A 25465-nucleotide genomic window follows, 5' to 3' on the forward strand; every position below is an offset into this window, starting at 1 on the left:
ATTATAAGTCATCTTGAGATGATTTAAAGCATACAAGAGAATGTCCTTAGGTTATTTGCAAATATGCCATTTTATATAAGGGACTTGAGCATCCATGGATTTTAGTATTTGTGGGATCCTGCAACCAATTCCCCTTGGATACCAAAGAACAAATATAAAGTTATAGTGATCAAGACAGTGACAGTATATAAGGATAAACATTATAGATCAAGAGAACATAACTGAGAGCCCAGAAATAAATCCTTACATTTAGTTCAACTGATTTTTGACAAAGGTGCCAAGGCAACTCAGTGGGGAAAGGGTAGTTTTTTTAAATGCTTGCTGGAACAATTGGGTATCTATATGCAAAACAAAAATTTGGATCCTAACTCACACCATTCCCAAAAATTAACTCAAAATGAATCACAGACATAAATATAAGAGCTAAAACTATTAAAACAAATTTAGAACATAAAAGTGAATCTTGTGACCTTGGATTAGACAAAGAATTTTTAGATGAAACACCAAAAGCATGATCCATGATGGAAAAAAACTGATAGTGTACTACAACAAAATGAAAACGTTCATGCTTCAATAGACACTCTTTTTAAAAGGCCAGCACAAATTGGGACAAAAAGACAAAGCCACAGATTGAGACAAAATATTTGCAAATTATATATCTGATAAAGGATTTGTATCCAACATATATAAAGAACTCTTACAACTCAATAATAAGCTTACAACCCAATTAAAAAATGGGCAAAGATCTGAATCCACCAACAGCACATGAAAAGATGCTCAACACCATTAGCCATTAGAGAAATGCAAATTACAACTACAATGAGATTCCAGCTCACCCCTAACAGAAAAGCTATAATCAAAACAGCTGACAATAACAAGCATTGGTGAGGATGTGAAGAAACTAAAATCTTCCTACAATGCTGTCTGGAATGTAAAATGATGCAGCCACTTTGTAAAACAATGTGGCAGTTCTTAAAAAGTTAAACATGTATTTACTGTCGGACCCAGAAATTCCACTAAAGTAGTAACCTACTCAAGATAAATAAAAATGTATGTCTGCAAAGCTAATAATAAGCTCATCCTGATTTTTCCACCTACCAATACTTCCTTGATGCAACCTAAGGTTTTCTGTGATCTCAAGTAGTCACCTCTTGATCCCATGACCTAGAAATAAGTCATCCCTGCCTGAGGAAAAAGTACTTCAAAATAACACAGGTCCAAACCTACCCTGAACTGACAGCCACCCACCAGCACCAAAAAGTTTCACAAAACCCACCTGTTGGGCTTCCCTGGTGGCGCAGTGGTTGAGAGTCCGCCTGCCGATGCAGGGGACACAGGTTCGTGCCCCGGTCTGGGAAGATCCCACATGCCGCGGAGCAGCTGGGCCCGTGAGCCATGGCCGCTGAGCCTGCGCTTCCGGAGCCTGTGCTCCGCAATGGGAGAGACCACAACAGTGAGAGGCCCGCGTACCGCAAAAAAGAAAAAAAAAAAAACAAAAAAACCCCACCTGTTCCTAATTGTACCACCAAAAGGGAAAAAAGTCCTTAGATGAGAAGTTCCTCAAGAGAATATTCATTTACGCATTTGGTACCTTCGTAACATTGCTTTTGTGTGCTATCTCCAAGGCATATTTTGACAATATATTTAGAATTCTCATTTTCCAAAAAAAAAAAAAGTATGTCCACAACACAAAGATTCATACACAAATGCTCACAGCAGAATTATTCATAATAACTAAAAATTGGAAACAACACAAATATCAATTGTTGAAAGGATTTTTAAAAAGTGGTACATCCATACAATGGAATAATGGAGCAATTATTTTTTTAAAAAATCACTGATATATGCTAAAGCATTGATGAATCTCAAAACCATTACACTACATGAAAAGAGCCAGAAGCAAAAGACCACATGCTGGGGCTTCCCTGGTGGCGCAGTGGTTGAGAATCCACCTGCCAAGGCAGGGGACACGGGTTCGAGCCCTGGTCTGGGAAGATCCCACTTGCTGCAGAGCAACTAAGCCCGTGTGCCACAACCACTGAAGCCCACACACCTAGAGACCATGCTCCGCAACAAGAGAAGCCACTGCAACGAGAGGCCCGCGCACCGCAACTATAGAGAGCCTACGCGCAGCAAAGAAGACCCAACTCAGCCAAAAATAAAAAAAACAAAACAAAAACAAAAAAAGACCACATGTTGAAATTTATATGAAATACCCAGAAAAGGCAAATCTAGAAAATTCATTAGTGGGATTGGGAAGTGACCGCAAATGGGTAAAAGGAATCTTTTGGGGGTGTCAAAAACCTTCTAAAACTAGATTTTGTGATGCTATGCAACTCTGTAAATTTACCAAATAATATTGAATTATACACTTACAACAAGTGATATATAAATCATACCTCAACAAAGCTGTTTTTTAAAAAACTAACAAAGTAAAAGGGTCCAAAACAGTCAAGGTGCTCCTGAAGAACAACATTAGAAAAATTATCAAACTATATCAAAATCCAACAAAGCTCCAGTAATTAAGGCAGTAGAGTACTAGAGCAAAAGACAAAAGGAACAGAACAGAGACCCCAGAAATAGACCTCTGAAGGAAACTCGATATATACCAGAGGGGGCATTACAAATCAGCGGGGAAAGGGCAGTCTTTTCATTTGAATGGTTCTGGGAGATTGGTTATCCGTATGGGGTAAAAAAAGAAAATCAAGTCCCTATAGCACACTGTTTAAAAAAAACAAAAATCAATTAGTCTTAATTCTTCCCTTTTCCCTATACCCACAGCTACCCTCTTTTTCGTGTAATTAAAAAATTTTTTTATTGAGGTATAATTGACATATAACATTATACTGGCTTTATGTGTACAACATAATAACTCAGTATTTGTATAGATTGAGAAATGATTGCTACAGTAAGTCTAGTTACCACCTAACACCATACATACTTAACTTTTAGGATTTACTCTCTCAGCAACTTTCAAGTATGCTCTACAACATTACTGACTATAGTCACCATGCCGTACACTACAGCCCCATGACCTATTTATTTTATTGCTGGAAGTCTGTACCTCTTGACCCCTTTCTTCACCTGTTTCACCCACTGCCCAATCCCCATCCCCTCTGGTAACCACCACTCTGTTCTCTGAATCTATGATTTTGGTTTGGTTTTATTTGTCCATTTGTTTTGTTTTTTAGACATAAGTGAAATCGTAATGGTATATTTCTTTCTCTGACTTATTCTGCTTAGCACAATTCCCTCAAGGTCCCTTCAGAAAAATTTTCATGTAATTTAGCAACTCCTCCCACATGGAAAGTACAGAAAGTGGAGTATACTTTCCTACACCCTAACTTTGGGCTTGCCTATGTGACTTACTTTGGTCAATGGGTTGTAAGTAAACATGATGTGATACAAACAGGGCCTTGCCCTCTTGTCCTTCTGCCAATGCCATGAGAAAAACATGCCCCAGCTAGCCCCTTGGTCCCAGGAAGAGAGTGAGACAAATGTGGGGCAGAACCATCCCAGTGGTTCTGCTTTATGAAGCACAACCAACCCAGCCAGAGCCAGCCTGTATCAGCCTATTCCCAGCCAACCTGCAGATGCATGGAAAAAGAAATGTTTACTTTTATATGCTACTGAGAGTCTTGTGGTTGGTTTTAAACACCATTATTGTGACAACTGTTAACTGATAGAATTTCCAAAGGATTAAAATATAAATGTAAAAAGCAAAACTCCAAAAACCTAAAAAAAATTAAAGTACTTTACAGCCTCATGATAGGAAGGATTTCTTAAGTAAGACGCAAAACACAAAACCTACCATAAAGAAAAAGATCGCCAAAACAAGTAATTCTGCTCACTGAAACGCCTTTAAAAAAGTGAAAAGACAGCCCACAAAATGGGAGAAGACTTGTCACACATACGTCACAAACAATTTGTATATAAAAATCAATTTATAAAGGACAATCAGCCCAACAGAAGCATAGGCAAAAGACATTAATGGCATTTCTGTGGAGATGAAGCTCAAAAGCCAGTAAGCTTAAGAAAAAATGCTGAACTTTATGAAAATACAGCCATGTGGCACCATTTTTACACCCACTAAATTGGTCCAAAAATTTAAAGTCATGACAATATAAAGCATTAGTGAGTGGGGAGCAACAGAAATTCTTTTACACAGTTGATGGCAATAAAAACTGTTATAAGTACTTCAGAAAAGATTGGTATTGTCTTAAGTTTTAAGATGATACAACAATTCTATTCCTTGGTACACTCAGGACAACTCACCCACATTTTCATCAGAAGACATGTGAAACAGTTATTTATAATAACAGTTTATATTTTAAAAATTGAAAATAACCTCAATGTCCGTCAATAGTAGAATGACTAAATAATTTGTAACATATTCATAGAATAAATGCTATACAAGAGTAAAAATGAATGACAGCTGCATGCATATACATGAATGAATCTTACAAGCATAATGCTGAGTGAAAACAGCAAGTCACCAATAAGTATAGAATATGATACTGTTTAATATCCAAACCCAAGCAAAACTAAATATAATATTTGGTGAATCATACACATTTGGTAAATTTACAAAGAAACAAAACAGAAGAATAAAAACACAAAAAGACAGTGACAAATCCAGAAAGGGAAGCAGGTCCATGGAGATCCACATATATATCTATTTATATGTATCAAATATTTGATAAGTTTTTAGTGGGGTAGGAGAGAGAAAAAGACTTCTATTTGAGAAAATGTAAAAAGGCCTATGTCCTCATGCCAATTTCTAGAGACATTTCAGAGGGGGAAAAAAGTGTTAAATCATTAATTTTACCTTTTTTATGCATTTTACTTTCATGACGACTTCTTTTCAGGATCCAAAGCCTAGTTTGGGGGAAAAAAAAAATCACGCAATCATTTTTATGCATTAAATTCAGGTACATCATCATACTCTTATAATTTTCTAAAGATTCCAATAATATTCATCCTAGTAATTATCTAATAATATTTACTATAAGTGGAACTGGAAAATGACTTTTACATTTATCATTTTTTCCACATACATTCATGCTAATGAACAACCAAATATTTGGTATAATTTCTAATTCCAGGGTAACCCTTCATATTTCACAACTAAAAATATCCAGAAACAAGGACCTTTGACTAATATTTGCAATATAGTCAAGGGAACTTCTGCCGCAAGATGGAATGGTTTGGTTTTAAAAGAATCTTTTATTTTCACTTATATTTCAGTTTAATTTTGAAGAGACTAGCTCCAATTAATACATGGGAAATGAAAGAACATAAACGACTATTATTTTTCAATTATCTTTTCTTACACCTGAAAGAATATTTGAAGAAAACTTTGAAATAACTACTTAAGTATGTTTTAATGTAACCCTAAAATATTTATCAACTGATGATCCTTAACTTTCCTTCTAAGAGTATAACAGGAGTACTACTTCTCCTATTTGCTTTGTTTTCCTCTGGTTAACTTAGCTACTAAGGTTGCTAACTACACTGAAGGTTTTAAGAACATTCCAATTTACACCAGCAGTAAGTATAAGTTTTCCTTTAAGCTACAAGGAAAAATATACAAATGAATTTTCTAAACTGAAGTAAATCCTTAGATTATCAGTCCTAATATAACCCACATGCTACCCTATGAGGCACTCTCCTTAAGAAACTGTGAGTGTCTTTTCAAATTCCACCCTTAGTTCAAAAGTATTCTTTAAAAAAGAAAAACAGGGCCTTCCCTGGGGGCGCAGTGGTTACGAATCTGCCTGCCAATGCAGGGGACACGGGTTCAAGCCCTGGTCCGGGAGGATCCCACATGCCGCGGAGCAACTAGGCCCATGCGCCACAACTACTGAGCCTGCGCTCTAGAGCCCGCGAGCCACAACTACTGAGCCCACGTGCCACAACTACTGAAGCCTGTGCGCCTACAGCCCGTGCTCCACAATAGGAGAGGCCACTGCAATGAGAGGCCTGCGCACCGCAACGAAGAGGGGCCCCCGCTCACCGCAACTAGAGAAAGCCCGTGCACAGCAACGAAGACCCAACACAGCCAAAAATAAAATAAAAAATTTAAAAAATTAAAAAAAAAAAGAGAGAAAGAAAAATTAAAATTATACTTACTTTAGCCAACAGTTCTTGTGTTTCAGCAGTCAGGGGAGCATGTGAAAACTTGCAATGTTCTCCCTGATAACATTTTGCTCCTGTATGGTAAAACTTGCAAGGATATTCATGTTAACCCAAATGTTAAGGAAAAGAACAACCGTAATCCAACTAAAATAATTTGTTATTAATTTAGTAACTTTATTTTTCCTATGTAAAGTTCTTTTCTACTAGTAGAAACAAATTCTCTATTTAAAATATGAGACAGTAAATTGTTAACTGGGTTATAAGAAAAATCTAATTTTAGGATGATTATAAAGTTTATTGGCTATCACAGGACACTTTTTTCCTTCATATCCATTCTTAAAATAAACTACAGGTATATTTCACCAATATAAGAGAGGGATGTGTACTTTAAATACTTTGAGAAATGGGATTATTTTTAAAGCATTCTTTTGCGGTGGGGGGATTAAAGTCAATGACAATGATATGTCTTACAAATCTGGATCCTTCATATATTAGGCTTGTATAAAATAGGAACAATTTATACAGCTTCGATATTGTTTTCTAGGAAAAATTTCTCAAGTTAGAATTTGCGATTCCTTGTATTGAATGACTGAAGGAAAACAACTTTTGTGTTGATCAAAGGTCCAATTACCCTAAAATGTTTATGTTTGTATTTTTACAACACGTCTAGACCATTTACACTGAAGAGTTAGGGCTATTCTTCAAATTAAGGGACAATGTACCTCTATACAATACTGAATGTGCAGAAAACGAGTACTCCCAAACTGTGCAATTCCTGCCTCTTTTATGAAGTAGATTACATGAATATAGATTCAATTAGTGGAGGTCACAGCAGAAATTCAGAGAAGTTTTTCTGGATAGGTCTGAATAGGTCTCATGAAGCTGTTACACTACCCAGGTTGAGAGGATGTGCATTTGAGAGAATTTCTAAAGACTCTTGCTTGGGGGAAAAAGAAAAAAAATGTGTGTACAATTTAATCACTTCAATACTGAGTTGAGCTTGGATAATGTAATTTTGCCATGGCTAGAACACTTGGTTTCACTCAAAATTTTACATTCATGTAAATGTTTATGAAAAGTAAAGTTACTGTACCTTGTGATAAAGGATATTATGCAAATACAGGCAGTTTTCACCTCTGGTACAATATCCTTGTACATAAAACTTACACATTTCCTTTTTCTTCTCTATCTCTGCAGCATGATCAAATTTACACTGGTCTCCCTGGGCCAAAAGAAGGGACAAGGAAAAACCATTATTCCTCATAGTTAAGTCATTACAATTCCTACTTAATGATTCTAGAAGAAAACAAAGTCTTAGAAGCAGTACAGTCTAATTCTTAACGAGCTATCATAACCACATCACATATATATATCTGCTTAAAAATCTGTCAAGTCCTTAATATTTTTAACACAAAGCATTTAAAAAAAATTATCTACTCTCTCTCCTAAACATAAAAGAATATTTCAGTAAAATTTCCTAATTGAAACTTTCCCAGAAGGAAACAGTTCTAAAATTGTACAGGTATGCTTTTGGAGTGTCTAATGGAAAGAGGAGTTGGTTTTAGTACATTTTTGCTATATCTTACATTTTAGTATATTTTTGCTTACACATTTTTTATACCTTAATACATTTCCTTTCAAGAAAATATTTACAAATTTGTTTTCCCTGGCGTTGCACCGTATGTTGGTTGATGAATCCCTGACTCATTCTCACAGGCTGCTGCTTCTCTTTAGGTTTACCATCCTTTGAAAACAAAAACAAAAAACTAAATGTGAGAAATAAAAAATTAAATATTTTATTCCATTGTACAAAAAAATGTGTTCTTTAAATTATTTATTTATTTATATATTTTTGGCTGCATTGGGTCTTCGTTGCTGTGTGCAGGCTTTCTCCAGTTGCGTCGAGCGGGGGCTACTCTCTATTGCGGTGCGCGGGATTCTCACTGCAGTGGCTTCTCTTGTTGTGCAGCACGGGCCCTAGGCACACGGGCTTCAGTAGTTGTGGCTCGCAGGCTCTAGAGTGCAGGCTCAGTAGTTGTGGTGCATGGGCTTAGCTGCTCCACGGCATATGGGATCTTCCCAGACCAGGGATCAAACCTGTGTCCCCTGCATTGGCAGGCAGATTCTTATCCACTGCGCCACCAGGGAAGGCCGTACAAAATTATTTTAAACCACCTTTAACAACATTAAAAAGTAACTCTTCTGAATTGGCCTGCAGGTAAGATGTGGACTTTTGTACATCAGTTGAAAAAAATTAATGTTCTGTCAGTTTCAACAGCATTCCATCACTCGTTTTAAAAAATTAATTTAAAAATTTTAGAAGGAAAGTACCACTACTTCTGATTAAAAAGTGAAGTCTAAGAACAAGGCTCTTTAGAACAATGGGGACAAACCTCAAAATCATAAGGTAAAGCAAAAGTAGTGTGATCTTTCATTTCAGCGAGATGCTCACTACGTGTGAGCTGAGTGTACTGATGAGCTCAAATTAACAAACATAATTAGAAATATACCCTCAAAAATGGCAATAAAGGTATGAAAACAAAAGGGGAATTTCATTTTACGTCTTTAGAAACATAAATCACTTTTAGTGTGTTAACTTGTGGTACAACTTACAGCTTCTACGTACCATATACCCGCATACAGTCTTAGGAATTCAGTAAGTACAAAGAAGGGAGCTGGCTGTATATTTATGTGATCTACTTTGCAATAATGTCAGACTTCCACTTAGCACCATCAAAATTATGTGTCTAATAAATGTCAGTTTTAACTCTGGGTTTTATTTTGATTATGTTATTAAATTCTAACATATATGTTTGCATTTGTTCCTCATGTAGCAGGGCTGTCAGCTTTGGCTGAATAATCATTTGAGTCAATCTAAACCAAACAAAAGGGGGGACTTTGCTTGTGGTCCAGTGGTTAAGACTCCACGCACCCAGTGCAGGGGGCCCAGGTTGTCAGGGAACTAGATCCCACATGCCGCAACTAAAGATCCCGCATGAATCAACTAAGACCTGGCGCAGCCAAATAAATAAATAAATATGTAAATAAATATATATTTTAAAAAAAAACAAAGGAAAGGGAAACTGCCTGGGTCTAGCCCTGCCCTGGCCCTTGTAACTACAGGCAGTTACCTAAACCCTAGGGCTTCGGATTCCTCCTTTGTAAAACAGATTTTATATAAATACATTTCAATCTATAATATTTGGTATTTCTAACAGTTTACCACCCTCAACTCTTGCCTCCTGAACCAAGTCTAACAACAAAAAGGTGGCCATCCAGCTTAGAAGCCCTCAGAAAAGCAGAGTCCAGAGGACTCACTTATTGTTCTACCGTGATTACATCTGCAGACCAAGGAAGAGGAACTTCTACAAAGCAAAATCAAAATTCCAGGAGGGTAGGGACTGTCTGATAAGGTCAAAGCTCAAAAATATTCATTTTTAATTTCCAGAGGGAGTCAAAAACCAACAGACCAGGGACTTTAAGAGTAGAAACTCTGTAAGACTCTGTGGCCTTTGGAATGTCCTCATGGCTATCTTATATTCTCTCTGCCTCCCATATCTGTTTTTGCACAGCCCTCAGAAATCAGGGGGCTTGTGTGCGTGTATACAGGGGCAACAGGTACGACACTAAGGCCTGAGTGGGCGCTGGCAGGTAACGAGTGTGAGGGAAGGCCACCCAACAGTGAGAAAGAAGAACCCACGGAGCGCACTGGAGGTAAGAGGAGATCCCATTGGGGTGCAAGATAAAAATCCAAGGGCAGGCAGTGCCCTCCGACAGACAGGCGTATATTCTCATACCTGCTCCTGTGAGCCACTCTTCCTCAGGGAAGCGTTTGATCCTTTGTCTCCAGTGCCAGGCCATTTTCGCTTCATTTTCTTCTGTTTACCATTCTTGCGAACAGCTTTAAGGTTTTTATTTTTATTCTTTTGTTTAACAGCTAAAAGCAAGAAAGTTCAATTTAAAGGCGATATGAAAGTCCAATAGCAGTTTACTCTTAAGAAGTATATTCTCTAACAATCCAGGAAAACTTCTCCACTGCTCGAAGCGTAATAACTAGGATGATGCGGACCTGTCTTTCTAGAAGCTCTTGGATTAATATACTATGGATCCCAAATTAACTCTTTCTGAAAATATGTAAGGCATTATTGGGGGAAAAAACAAGATAATTCACGAAATCAATCTTGCTAGCCATCAGCCAGATCCTTCCGAAGTGTTCAGAGTACAATGGATCTAAGTAGGAACTGCTATAGCACTGTAACAGTAAAACCTTCAAATGTTTTAAATGACCTCATATATGGCTGTCAGATTACTCCCTGAAAACATTTTATATATTAAGTTTATCTATAGATCCATTTTAAATAGAAGAACATTTAAAGAGGGAAAAAAAATAAAATGAGAAGATTAAGAATTTCATTTACAATTGTCATTTATTCTCCTATCTGTGGCTTAATTTCATTTTAGTCATCTAAAAGAATATATTTCTGAGTTTAGTCGGCCACACTACCATCCCAGAAATTAATTAAACCCATTCTTCTTTAGAGGACAGCAAACAGGTATTTCCTGTCCTTCACACATGCTGAGGACAGGGATTTAGCATTCTCCCTTTCAAAGTAGTCACGTCCTTTGAAAACCCTCCTGCACTCTCCGCTCCTCCCGCAAACTAAGCATCTGTACACCAAGTGACCAGCTCACATTTGGTGTAAAGATCCAGGAAAACGTGATCTTATCATGAGATAAAATGCAAGCGAACCCCTCCCCCCCATCCATATGTGGACAAATGTGACTGCTTCTATAGATAACTTTAAATGATAAAATAATTGGACTCTTACCTTTACCTTTCTGGATATCCTTTGCTCCCTCTTTCTTCACAGATTCTTCAGGAAGCGATAAGGATTGAGTAGCATTTGCCATCTCTTTAGCTTGTATATATTGTTGAAGCTCTTTAGCAAAATTATCTTCTGATTCCTGACTGCAGATATCATTATCACTATATACATCATAGTCCTTACTTCTTGATTTTCTACGTTGCAAATTCTTCCGTGATGTAGAGTTTCCAAAGTGCCTAAACTAAGTGAAAATTACATTTTCAATTTTTAAAACCTAGCATGATTCAAAACAATCTGGTTATAAAGAAGAAGCAAAGACTGGCCATGATCATTGTTGAGGTTGGGAGATGGGTACGTAGGGGTTTCATATGCTATTCTTTCCGTTCTTGAGTATATGAAATTTTCCAGAATTAAAAAAAAAAAAAATCTATCCTTAAAGATGGTTTGAGGGAAGATTCTGAATTTGTATACTGTACTTTACTGAATTGAAAGACTAAAGCCCCGGGGGGTAAGATGAATTGGAAGATTGGGATTGACATACATACACTAATCTGTATAAAATAAATAACTAATGAGAACCTGCTGTATAGCACGGGGAACTCCACTTCGCTGTACGGTAGAAACTAACACAACATTGTAAAACAACTATACCCCAATAAAAGAAAAAAAGAAAAGAAAAAAGAAAGACTAAAGCCCTATGTCTTAATTATTTGATATAAAGGAACTACAGAATTATAGTTCACATTTTATTTCTCCCTTTGCATGGACTATACTTTTAAACGGTTTAACTCAATAGATCGTCATTTCATAAAAGAACAAGTACACTGTAATGGCCCAATTGAAAATCCGCTATACTAAGTGAGATACATCACACATACCAAAGCCTATTTTTTCCCTATAACTCACAGCACTGGTGGCATAGGATGTGGCAGCAATGATGAGAAGAAAGAATTGCCCCATTCTCTGTAATTAAGTTAATTTTACTTTCAGAAATAGTCTTCTAACTCTGTTGTTGGAGCTGCCCCAAGGTGACAGCTACAAACACAGGCATCCACTGGAACAGGAACTCAGGTATGGCAGCTGACCCTGAAGCAGCCCGAGGTGATCAAAGCAGACAACTTAAAGCACTTTGCATATAAAAATTTCCAAGTACTGGTTACAGAGGTGTCTATACTTGGTGACACAGATGTATCAAGCTGTATAATTACAACCAATACATTTCAATTAAAAAGTTTATTTTAAAAAAGCCCAACTGCCAAAGGGCTCCTATTCTGATCTCAGGAAGAGATGATATGTCTGTCATTAAATTGGCCAATTACCTTGCTCCAGAGCTTTTGGGGCTGGTCTCATCTACCCTCACATAACCGAGGAAGGCAGCAAAGGAGAATCACAAAATATACTAGGTGGTCCAGTTTAATGGTTTACCTTTGATGTTTAACTTCCAAGCTAGAAGCTGTACCACTGGAGGGTTGACTATGGCCTAGAAAATGAATTTGCCCCCTGCCTGAAGAATCCGAACAAGCTGAGAAGGTTGCCTAACCTGACAAGGGCTTCACTGTACATCTTATTTTCATTACACCAGACAAGACTACCAACCAATCCAATCTTCAAGCCTCCAAGTTTCTCATCTCTGAGTCCTCAAGAAAAGAGCACCCTTTTCCAACATACCAACTTGTAAACAGCTTCGGGTTAGGGGTTAGGCCTGGCCTCCTGCTTTTATAAATAACGTTTTGCTGGAACAGTCACACTCATTCATTCATTAATCTATGGCTGCTTAGCTGTGACAGAGACGATATGGCTCACAAAGTCAAAAAGATGCACTTATCTGGTCCTTTATGAAAAAGTTGGCTGACTCCTGTCATAATTATTATGTTTACCTTGGTTTTGGCCTTTAATTTTATTTAGTAGGCACAGGGAGAACCAAAAAATCATTCAATATGCAACAGTTCACAAGAAGTTTAGCTCAATCAAACATGAGATTCTATTCAGTGCATCTGAATCAAAATATTACGAGGATCCAAATGGGTGAGTATGTGTTCCCCCTCCCCCGCACAAGATGTGGGGGCCTGCAGTACTGAAGCAGACCCCTTTTACTACAAGTAGTAACAAAACTGACTTATTTGTATTAAATGAAGAGATGAGATGACTTGGCAACATTATAAAACGAGGACAATCATCAACTACATTGTTTTACTATAGAGAAGTATTCCTAATTGATATGATTCTTTTCAGAGGGCACCGAAATACACAATATACAAATGATTGCTTAAATACTTTTCTTCATGAAGCTAACTATAAACTCATTGCTTCGATGTCTGTTGTTCTCTATATAATTTGGAAAGTATAAGAACACGATATTACAACTTTTTTATGTTTTATAAAGGAGTCTACATAAAGTATTTTTCTTCTTTTTTAAGTAAAAGATTTTCTTGCATTTGATTCAGGATGGTATATAGAACTCATATGGCCTCCTGAAATTCCACAGAAATAAAAGTATAGAAATATAAAAATTAATAGTCCTAAAATAGTGTGTGTATAGGAGACAGGGAATGAAGTACACTCATTAGGAATTAAGAAAAGTTCAACAAATTCCTGGCAAATTTTTGACAAACAAAAAGCAAGTTATAATTTGGAAGTTGGGCTTAGGGTGCAGTGTGAGAAATAGGGCTATAAATGAGAATGACTTAAAATTCTACATAAAAACAAACAAAGCTATTGTAACAAATTATCTCTGCCCACCCACCCCCAACGCAGAATACAATCAAACAAAAATTTACCCTGGGCTGGGGACTTCCCTGGTGGCACAGTGGTTAAGAAACCGCCTGCTGATGCAGGGGACATGGGTTCGAGCCCTGGTCCGGGAAGATCCCACATGCCCGGAGCTAAGCCCGTGTGCCACAACTACTGAGCCTGCACTCTAGAGTCCAAGTGCCACAACTACTGAGCCCAAGTGCCACAACTATTGAACCCGCATGCCTAGAGCCCATGCTCCGCAACTAGAAGCCACCACAATGAGAAGCCTGTGCACCGCCACGAAGTGTAGCCCCCTCTCGCCGCAACTAGAGAAAGCCCGCACGCAGCAACAAAGACCCAATGCAGCCATAAATAAATAAATTTTTAAAATTTATTAAAAAAAAAAAATTTACCCTGGGCAAAAAGAGAGCTATTCGCTAAAGAAATGTATTAAAATGTCTGATAAAAGCCAAGTCTTCTTGTATGGGTACTAAGACCCCAGAGTGAATTCCTCCATATTCTGACATTTGGGAGCAACTCCCACGAGAAAAACACTCTATCCACTCACTCTGTATCAGGGTTCTTAACCTGCTGTCCAGAGATGGCCCCACCCCGCCCTGCCTCTGGCCAAGGGTCTATGGATAGAATTCAATGAACTTGGATAGTAATAAAAATCACACATTATTTTCATCAACCTCTAAATTGACATTTGGCATTTTCTTCTGCTTTGAACTACAGCAACAAACCACAGTAGTATTAGCAGCAGCTGCGACTGTCACCACTAGAAATCACAGGCACTTTCATATATTATCCTTATTGCAGACCTCAAAATATCTTTTATGTCATCACTATGTCAAAATTACAATAATTAGACCTAACGCTGGATCTTACTATTTAGTGCATTTATAAAGAGCATATTACTCTTACCCCATTTGTTCTTTAATATTTTGATAACTGTGTTTCAATAAGATCAATTTCCATTGTAATCTAACATATTTTATACACTTAAAAACATTATCATGGGCTTCCCTGGTGGCGCAGTAGTTGAGAGTCCGCCTGCCGATGCAGGGGACACGGGTTCGTGCCTCGGACCGGGAGGATCCCACATGCTGCGGAGCGGGTGGGCCCGTGAGCCATGGCCACTGAGCCTGCGCGTCCAGAGCCTGTGCTCCGCAATGGGAGAGGCCACAGCAGTCAGAGGCCTGCGTACCACAAAAAAAAAAAAAAAAAAAAACATTATCATAAGGGGCCCATGGGCTTCACCAGACTGCCAAAGGGGGTGCATGGCACAAAGAAGGTTAAGAACTACTATGCTGCTGGACACCTAGAGATGCACACGGCCCACTCACGTACCGAATGCCCCATCAGGCTTTCCATTTAGAAGAAAGGCCTATGGAGACACAGACCTACCAAAAGACCAGCAAAGAACATCCATCAGCTCTCCAGGCCTTTCTTAAATCAAGAGACATGAAGAAAAACAAAAGCTAACGATGAAATCTAGAGCAGTGGTCATTAAAATATAACCAAGGACCAAATCTACCCTGCTACCTGTTTTTGTAATAGTCAGCAAGCTAAGAATGGTCTTTACATTTTTTAAACGGTTGGGGGAAAAAAAATGAAATAACATTTCATGACACGCGAATTATATACAATTCTAATTTCAGCATCCATAAAGTTTTATCAGAACACAGCCATGCTCACTCATTTACGTATTACACTGGTTGCTTTGAGAGCTGAGCAGAAGCAGAAGAGACCGTAGGTGTGGCTGTGGCTCTCTCATCACTTTACACTCATGCTCAGCATACCATGAATTTGTGACAGTATAACTTTTTTTTTTTTTTTTTTTTTTTTTGCGGTACGCGGGCCTCTCACTGCCGTGGCCCCTCCCGCCGGGGAGCACAGGCTCCGGACGCGCAGGCCCAGTAGCCATGGTCCACGGGCCCAGCCGCTCCGCGGCACGTGGGATCCCCCCAGACCAGGGCACGAACCCGCGCCCCACGCATCGGCAGGTGGACCCCCAACCACTGCGCCACCAGGGAAGCCCATAACTTTTTAAAAAAATAAATTTACTTATTTATTTATTTATTTATTTTATTTTGGCTGCGTTGGGTCTTCGTTGCTACACGCGGGCTTTCTCTAGTTGCTGCAAGCAGGGGCTACTCTTTGTTGCGGTGCGCAGGCTTCTCACTGCAGTGGCTTCTCTTGTTGTGGACCACGGGCTCTCTACGCACGCGGGCTTCAGTAGTTGTGGCTCGTGGGCTCTAGAGCATAGGCTCAGTAGTTGTGGCGCACAGGCTTAGTTGTTCCGTGGCATGTGGGATATTCCCGGACCAGGGCTCGAACCCGTGTCCCCTGCACTGGCAGGTGGATTCTTAACCACTGCGCCACCAGGGAAACCCTGACCGTTATAACTTGACAGCATATTGAATACGTCACATATCACCAAGTCATGATACTTTTTTGTTTCATTACCAGTGCACATCCACCATGTCAAAACATGAAAAGCAGACTTTGAATGCCATGCATTTAAGACACAGTAAAGTGTGGATTATTTTACTGTCAAATTAGGTGGCAAAGCATTACGGTTATTACACAATGATACTACAGCAGTGCTGAAGGAACACAATATATGTTGACAATATTAAGCATTCATCACAATAATCCCAACTCACAGGAAAGCCATGGTGAGAAAAATTAGAAAATATAAGCAAAATATCTCATCACAAAATTATTTCCTCACAAAAATCAAAAATGAAAATGAGGCTGCAATCAAAGTAAGTTTCTGAGTGGCTCAGTTGTTAGCCAAAGAAAGCTGATGGTGAGTTAATTAAATCATGTTTGATTGCAGCAATTGAAGAACTGTCCAGAGAAAAAGTTGTTTAAGAAAACTGGCCTTTTGGCGACAACAGTTTCTCAAAGACGTGAGGGAACTGGGAGAAACTCTGCCAACTAAAAAAATAAGACAAATGATATCAGGTGGTTTTCCTTGGCTCTTGATGAGTTGACAGATGTTACTGACATCGCTCATATCACTGTGCTGTCCAAAGTTACAACAAGAAGCAAGAGCTCCATTCTCACGCAAATTTGCAGTAGATTTATCTTCCAGGCTCAAACTACAGTTCCAGCAGTGTTTTTCAGATTTTAATGTATATGCAGACGAAATCGCTATTTCAAAATCCATTTAACTGTGCAACTGAGGAGTTATCACCTAACCTTCAATTGGAAGTAATTAATCTGCAATGTAATGACAGGCTAAAAGACAAATCTCAAGAGAAAAATCTAATAAAGTTTTAAAAATGCCTTCCAAGCAATGAATATACTCAGTAACAATCATGCTGGTGAACTGATAAGTGTTTTCTGCAGCACCTGCAGTAAAAAAAACACCTTTAAAGATGGAATGTATAGAGTCTAATTACAGATCAGCACTAACAGATGAATCTTTGCAATCAATTTTGATAGGAAACACTAACTTTGAACTCCAGTTAAACAAATTATTACCCCAAAAGAAGAATCCCCTCATTCTCACTAGTAAACCTGTACAACAAAAAACTCAATTATTATATGTTAAATTCTGTCAGTAAAAATGCTGTGGAAATTTGTTTTCTCCCACTTGTTATATCAGTAGCTACATTCTACCCTCAATTTTGCTTTTGGCTTGCAAAGCCTATCTTTTACAGAAAATATTTACTGACTCCTAATCTAGAGAATAAAACAAAAAAGCAGGAGAAAGAGAAAACCTGATCCAGAAGAAGCAAATACAATTCAAGGAAAAGAAAAGAGCACAAAAATTTTTAAATAAATAAACAAAGATATCAGGATGGTATATATATATTTTTTGCGGTACGCGGGCCTCTCACTGCTGTGGCCTCTCCCGCTGCGGAGCACAGGCTGCGGACGCGCAGGCTCAGCGGCCATGTCTCACGGGCCCAGCCGCTCTGCGGCATGTGGGATCCTCCCGGACCGGGGCACGAACCCGCGTCCCCTGCATCGGCAGGCGGACTGTCAACCACTGTGCCACCAGGGAAGCCCCAAGATGGTATATTTTTTAAAAATGCTAGAAAGCTATAACAACAGAACAAGGAAGAACTCGTGATAATTATGATTTACAAAATGAAGATAAATAGAAATAGAGGAAATGTCTTAGAATATAAAGAAAAAAGGCAAAGAGAATAAAAATAAAAGATATTCCTTGTACATGAAGGGTATGAGTAAACAGTCTCACCAAACACTTAAGCACAATGAATGAAAAAAGATTCAGTCTCTAACACCACCAAGAGAAGACTCTAAAAGCTTCCAGGGAGAACAGGATACTTAACAAAGTAACTAGAATTAGACTGCCAAGACTTCACGCTAGCAACACTGGACAGTAGAAGAAAATAGGGCAATAAGCTCAAGCCGAATTCTATTTCAGCCAAATTACCTGTCAGCTATGAGAATAAAGTCAAGATATTTTCAGAAATGTTACAAGAACTCAAAAGTTTAATTCCATGCATTCCTATCTAACAATGTATGCCAGCTAAGTGAGAAAACAAGTTAGAAAATGGTGCTTAAAAAAAAAGGAAAGGATGTAATTCACAATAGCCTCATCAGACACCCAGCAATACATCTAACAAAAGGTATATAAGATGGAAGACATCTACAAAGAAAATTATAAAACACTGCTGAGATAAATTAAAGAGGAGTTAAAGACTGGACAATCCAATATTCTAAAGATGTCAATTCTCTCCCAAATGACCTAAAGATTCAATGCATTCCAAAGTGAAAATCCCAACAGGATTTGTTGTGGAACTTGACAAACTCTTTCTAAAGTTTATATGGCAGTGCAAAGGGCTAAGAAGAGCTGAGACAGTTAAAGAAGAAAAACAACGTGAGAGGACTTGCTTATCTGATATTCAAACTTATTATAATAAAACTGTAATAATCAACACAGTGAGGTCTTGGGGGAAGGGACAGACATATAAACCAGCAGATGAGAAGAGAGAGTCCAGAAACGGACCCATCAGAACACAAACACTTGATTTTTGACACCAATGACACTGCAGACTCATGGGAGAAAAGACAGTTCTTTCCCCCCAATGAATGGTTCTGGAACAATCGGGTATGATAATGAAAAAAAAGTAAAATGAAATTTGTCCCCTCTACCTCACAGTATACATAAAAATCAATTCTGGGTGATTATAAACATAAATGGGAAAGAAAAACAACAAAACTTCTAGAAGACACTGTAGGGAAATATTTCTATTACCTCAGGATATTTAAATAAAACATATAAAACATTAACTATAAAGGAAAAGATTAATAAATTTGAATACATTAAAATTATAAAACTTTTATCAAAAACTGCCATTGACTGGAAAGAAAGCCGCAAAATGAGCAGCTACTTGCAACACATAATTCACAAAGAAGGGGAAAACATCCCCTACATCCAGAATAAAGAAAAAAATGAAAAAAAGACTTAAAGTGGCCCACAAAAAAGGCAAATCCAAGTTGGACAAACATGAAAAGATGCTCAATAGTAATCAAGAAAATGCAAACTGGGCTTCCCTGGTGGCACAGTGGTTAAGAATCCACCTGCCAATGCAGGGGACATGGGTTCGAGCCCTGGTCCGGGAAGATCCCACATGCCGCAGAGCAACTAAGCCCGTGTGCCACAACTACTGAACCTGCACTCTAGAGCTGCGAGCCACAACTACTGAGCCTGCGTGCCACAACTACTGAAGCCCATGCGCCTAGAGCCAGTGCTCCGCAATAAGAGAAGCCACTGCAATGAGAAGCCCGCACACCACAACGAACAGTACCCCCTGCTCACTGCAACTAGAGAAAGCCCATGTGCAGCAATGAAGACCCAATGCAGCCATAAATAAATAAATTAAATAAATAAATTTAAAAAAAAAGAAAATGCAAACTAAATGACAGTGAAGATATCTCACCAGATGGCAGAAAATAAGAAAGGTAACAAATATCAAGTGAGCAGCAGTAAAAATACAGCCTCTCATACACTGTCTTTGGGAATAAACATCAGTAGAACCACTCTGGAATACAGTTTGGCGTCATGGTAAAGGGAAAGATGCTTGTACTCTAAGACCCAGCAGTTCCACTCCTAGGTAAATGTAGAGTAGATGTGCAGCAGGATACAAGTGAGAGACGTAGCAGCATTACCCATAACCCCCAAAACTGGACATAAGACCAAATGTCTACCAACACCAGAACCTAGTATATTCAAATAATGGAATGCTATGCCGCTAAGAAAATGAACAAATCAGTATACGCCACTTGTGTATACTATGTATATGCTACATGTATATATCGTGTATATTATGACTCTTATAAACATAACATTGAGAAAAATAAGACAGCAAAGAGCACATACAACACTGTTCTATTTCTATAAAGTGCAAAAACAGGCAAGAGAAAACTGCATTCTGAGGCGTGACAGCATTAGTAGTAAAACTGTAAAGAATGAGGAAGTGATTAGTATACAAGTTCGGACAGTAGTTATCTCCAGGAGGAGAAAAGGGAATACAACTGAAAAAGGAGGCATCAGAGGCACTGTGGGTAAAGCTTTCTTGACTTGCAGTGTCTACTTGGGTGTTCTCTTTCTAATTAGCTGTGATACTATACATTTATGTTTTACACACTCCTAAGTAAAGAGCCTGGCCTGGAGTAAGCCTACTTAGAAATAATCTAGGCATCCATCTTCTCACAGTATTGTTTCTGGGAAACTCCTCAAGATAATCGTGGAAGGCTGTACCTGTCTATCTCCTGTATGGGGTTATACATGGACTGGGGAACTTTAAGTGGGCATGAAAGACTGGGACCTACATGACTAAAATAGCATAAAAAAGGTGTGGGAAACCCAAACTGCAGTTTCTTGGTGTCCACCACAGCTCTCGTCCACAGCAGCCATATATGCCCCAAAGGGCAAAAGAAGTTATGTACTTGGGTAGCTGAGACACTTCCTGAGGAGATGAAGATGCTGTACCTGCTGGATTTTCTGTCCTGTAACCTTTTATAAAGCTGAGTATAAGAATATCATATGAAAGCCCATGTATGTCTTGTGAGTCTCATTGTCAATTTGAACCCATTCTTTTGCAGTGCATTAAAATTCACAATTAAAAAAGTTCAAAAAGAGAAGAAGCAAGAAAGATGCAGATATTGGCGTTGCTGTGGGTTGACTGTGTCCTCCCCAAATTCTTATGTTGAAGTCCTAACCCCTAGTACCTTAGAATGTGACCTCATTTGGAAATAGGGCCATTATATGTATAACTAGTTAAGATGAGGTCATTAGGGTGGGCTTTAATCCAATATGGCTGGTGTCCTTATAAAAGTGGGAAATTTAGACACAGACGTATTCACACAGGGAGAATGCCCTTCAAACATGAAGGTAAAGATCAAGATGATGCTTCTGGAGGCCAAGCCAAGGAAGACCAAAGATTGCCAGCAAACCAACCAGAAGCTAGGGCAGAGGCATGGAACAGATTCTTCCTCACAGCTGTCAGAAGGAACCAACCCTCCCGACAGCTTGCTCTTGGACTTCTAGCCTCAAGAAACACAAGACGATAAATTTCTGTTGTTTAAATCACCCAGTATGAGGTACTTTGTTATGGCACTCCTAGCAACTGAATACAAGCTTCAAGCTATAAATCACTACAGTTAGTTAAGTTCAGCAAATCAAAATTTTTAATCTAATTTGAAAAGAAAGAAGATTTTGAAACCGTTAACAACCATTTCAAAGATAGGGGAAACCAAAACACAGACAATGCACTAGAAACAGTTCATGTTAAACAACAAAGTTCTTAAATGATTAATTTTTTTTTAAGTATAACAAGGTTTCCTTTGATATAAGTAACCTCTCAAATGCTGACTAAAAGGAGACAAATAGGATCCCTAATCAACTTCTCACAGCCATTTCTGTCTGTTTTTTCAATACACCAACTTAATCTTACTTTTTTGGAAATTTGCTCACACTTCAGTTTTACTTTCCATTTTATTTTCTCTTCTTGTGTTTCTTCAACTTCTGTATCATCTATTTCACCATCGATTCTGCAGCAAAAATATCAAATAACACAGACGGGTTTTTCAACATGAAAAGGGTTCATACCACAACATTAAAATTCACTGCTTTGGTTTACCTTCAACTTGCCCTCAAATTCAAAATTCAAAATCTACCCCAAATATTCCAGAGAAACATTCCATCATTACTACTCAATGATGAGTAGTACATGTCAACACGTTTATGAGTAAACCGCAAAGCTGAAACTTTATATTACATAACCTTAATGTTCAACTATTAGCAGCTATATAAATCATCCATTCATTCAACAAATACTGAGTATCCACCGCACACCAGGCTCTGGACCTTAAATCCTGGAATACAACAATGAAAAAGACCTTGTTCCTGCCTTCTAAGAACTTTCTATCTACTTGGGAGAAAAAAAGAAAGCAATTTCCGTATGGTGTGCTAAGTATCAGTGCATACATGAGGAACACTTAGCCTAGATTTGGGGGCCAGAAGTTTTCCTAACCTAAAAGATATGTAAGGGTTTCCCTGGTGGCGCAGTGGTTGAGAGTCCGCCTGCTCATGCAGGGGACACGGGTTCGTGCCCCGGTCCGGGAAGATCCCACATGCTGCCGAGCGGCTGGGCCCGTGAGCCATGGCCGCTGAGCCTGCGCGTCCGGAGCCTCGGCGGGAGAGGCCACAGCAGTGAGAGGCCCGCGTACCGCAAAAAAAAAAAAAAAAAAAAAAAGATATGTAAGAATTAAAAACAAAGAGGAATGTCAGGGAGAAGAGTATTTCAGGTAGAATGCAGGGTGCCTTCCGAGGTCCGGAGAGAACTAAACTTATATTCAAGTGGGAAGATGAAAAAGAAAAGTTGTTGTCAGGGTCATTAGGACTGAGAAGCTGAACATGCATAGATACCATCTGAGATGACTATTTGAGGTTATTCCAGCAAAACTAAAAATAACCTAAGAAAGATGAAGATGGGGAATAAAAGAAACAAAGAAGCCAATAAAATGTACAGGTAAATCTAAATAATGGTTGATGCTATAGACACAGAAGTCTGAAGACAACTGTGTCTCAGCAAGTAGTGATCAAGAGATAAAAGCTTAAGATCTGAGTTGCACGCCAGATAAAGGCAAGGACTAGGCAATGTGTATGTTCTCAAAAGAACATGTTGCGAAAGGCACTGCTAGCACTGGAATGTGAAGAGTGGTTTTGTGCTTCTTTCAAAGTTACAGGAGGAGCTCAGGCTTCACAGCCTCATCCAATCCAACAGTTTACGACGCCGATCTGTCCCTAGTCAGAGCTTCAGTCACGTCCATCAGATGGGAGACCAAGGTGTGCGCCTTCTACAGAGGCCATCGTTACAAGAGCCAATAAACCAAATGCTGTGGAGTTTCACTGTTCTAGTTTTCGGTAATGAATCATCTTACGGAGTAGGAAGCAACCTCTCCTTAGGCAGAGCAATAATGACCACAGCAGCAATTACAGCAGCAGCTGACTCTTGCATTACACTTACTCTGTGCCAGGCGCTGCTCCATGCACATTACACACATCACAACAGCCTATGACATATATACTATGGTTTAAAAGCCCATTTTACAGATAAGAAAACGGAATACGGAAGGCTTATGTAACCTGCCTCAAATCTAGCAAATGGTGGAGCTGAGATTTGAGTCCAGGCAGGCAGAGCCAACTTCCTATTCAAAATATGTACCTGGATATCTACTAGACAAAATCTTAAAATATCCCAAACTGAACTTTATTTCTTTTTTTTTTGGCCGCGCTGCACAGCTTGCGGGATCTTAGTTCCCAGACCAGGGATTGAACCTGCGCCACGGCAGTGAAAGCGCCGAGTCCTAACCACTGGACCACCAGGGAACTCCCCATAACTGAACTCTTGATCTAATCCTCCTGCAATCTTAAACAGCAACTCCAACCTTCTAATGATACAAACCAAAAACCTTGAAGTTGACCTTAACTCCTCTCTCAGACCGCCCATCCAATCTCTGAGGAAATAGTTTATCTTCCAAATATATCCTTACCTGACCACTTCTTGTTGCTAAAACTACGATCCAAGCTACTCTGGCCCCCCCTCCGTTCTACTCTCCACATAACGAGATGGTCCTGCTAATATGTCACTCTCGGCTAAAAACCCTCCAAGACCTCTCACCTCACTCAGGGTAGGAGCCAGAGTCCTTACTACGGCACCTAGAAGTCCCTACACAAGCTGCCTCCCCCTCCGCCCCCCATCCCAATACCTCTCGAGTTCCCCTTTACCAGTCCCACTATTCTTACTCCACGCCAGTTGTCTTTCTGGCTACTTCGCTCCCAACACCCCATCACATCTAGCTCACTCCACCCCAGGACCTTTATATGGAATACTCTTCCCACTAGATAACCAACCTCTCTCACCTCCTTCAGGTCCCTACTCAAATATTAATGATGTTATTAGTGAGGCTTTCCTTACCTCCCTTACTTAAAAGATCTACCTCCTCCCTACCATCCCATCCTCTCTTACCTCCCTAACCTGCTTCCATTTTCTCCGTGGCAGTCTCAACGCCTTTTTCAACCTAAAGGAAACAGTATATCCCAATGGAGTTCGCTGCTCTATTATGGTCTTTAGGATCTTCCGATGTAAATCAGGAGACTCTATCCTTCACCGCACGTCTTTTCTACCCAAAAGGGCCTAGCACGTGCAGTGAGAATGACAAATGATCTCTGTCCCCTAGGAGCTGACTGCCTGCAAGGGCAAAGCGCTATGGGGCCGCAGGCGGGTTCCCACCCGGCCAGAGGGGCCGGGTCGCAGAGAAAGGGGAGCATCCCGGGCCTCCCTCGCCGTCTGGGCCGCTCCCCCAGGCCCAGGCTCCCGGCACCGCTGGCCCCGGCGGCCTATGAACCGGGCCCCATTCCCGGCTTCTAACCCCTGCCCCGGAACGACCTGTGGGCGCCCGGCCGTCGCACCGGCCCGGCCGGCCCGACGCGCTCCCCGCGGGACCTGGCGGCCCTGCCAGCGCGGCCTCCCGAAGGAACAAAGGGGCGGAACCTAACTGCATCCCCTGCGTTCAAAGCATGAAAAAGACCGGGGGTCACCTTTGGTCAGAGTCCGTGGCGGGCTTCTTGCCGAGAGCCGGGTTGGGGGGTTTGGAGAAAAGATTCTCAAAATCCATCATTCTCATCAGAGCCCGACAGCTACCGAGAAACAGGTACGGCGTGAGGAGGGCGCCGCGCAGCATGGGCAGGACGCCCCGCTCATGCGCTTTTCCATCCCCGGCTCTGCGCACGCCCGCTCTCGCCCCCTCCCCCCCGGCCCTGCGCAGGCGCCGGCGCCGCCCTTTTGGCCGTTTGCGTGTATGCTTCTCGACACGTTATCTCAAGTATTTAGTAGAATTTTAAAACGTAGTCCTCCTTTATTTCCCTTTAGTGAAAACTCTTCGATCGAAGTCACAGTGTTTCTAAGGCATGGTAGCTGACGTTTATTTGAGCGCTCACTTTGTACCAGGAATCATTTCACATTTTCGCTCACCTAATCTTAACAGCCCTCTAAGAAATACACTATTACCTCCCACATTTTCAGATGAGTAACCAGAGCGGTGGACTGATTTTGCGACTTGCAGACTCTTTACAATCTAATGAAATTAAAATAAAGATGACTTTAAGGCCGAAAAGTCCACTGAAAGTACCACGTGCTAAGAGAAATGGGTGGAGAGGGTCCAAAGGTTAAAAAAAATTTTTTTTGATTTAAATTAATAAATAAGTAGATAGG

General features: G+C 39.8%; 1 protein-coding gene across 3 annotated transcripts in view; it reads right to left on the minus strand.

Moving 5' to 3' along the window:
- Window positions 1-25047, minus strand: part of ZC3H8 (zinc finger CCCH-type containing 8) — a 35317-nt gene extending 10270 nt beyond the window's left edge. Inside the window, exons 1-8 of one of the 3 annotated variants that reach the window (XM_079941618.1) lie at window positions 24793-25045; window positions 21644-21740; window positions 10968-11205; window positions 9936-10075; window positions 7760-7882; window positions 7247-7360; window positions 6133-6240; window positions 4829-4878 (exon numbers count right to left, since the gene is read on the minus strand). In XM_079941618.1, the coding sequence (XP_079797744.1) occupies window positions 4849-4878; window positions 6133-6240; window positions 7247-7360; window positions 7760-7882; window positions 9936-10075; window positions 10968-11205; window positions 21644-21740; window positions 24793-24935 (993 nt within the window). In that variant the 5' untranslated portion in view covers window positions 24936-25045 and the 3' untranslated portion in view covers window positions 4829-4848. Of the gene's footprint in view, window positions 1-890; window positions 4879-6132; window positions 6241-7246; window positions 7361-7759; window positions 7883-9935; window positions 10076-10967; window positions 11206-21643; window positions 21741-24792 lie in introns of those variants that run through there. The other 2 variants (XM_079941619.1, XM_079941620.1) reach the window with 2 other exon arrangements.
- Between the last annotated feature and the right edge of the window lie 418 nt (window positions 25048-25465).

The sequence above is a fragment of the Stenella coeruleoalba genome, assembly GCF_951394435.1.
Source record: "Stenella coeruleoalba genome assembly, chromosome: 13".
NCBI classification, from domain to species: Eukaryota; Metazoa; Chordata; class Mammalia; order Artiodactyla; family Delphinidae; genus Stenella; species Stenella coeruleoalba.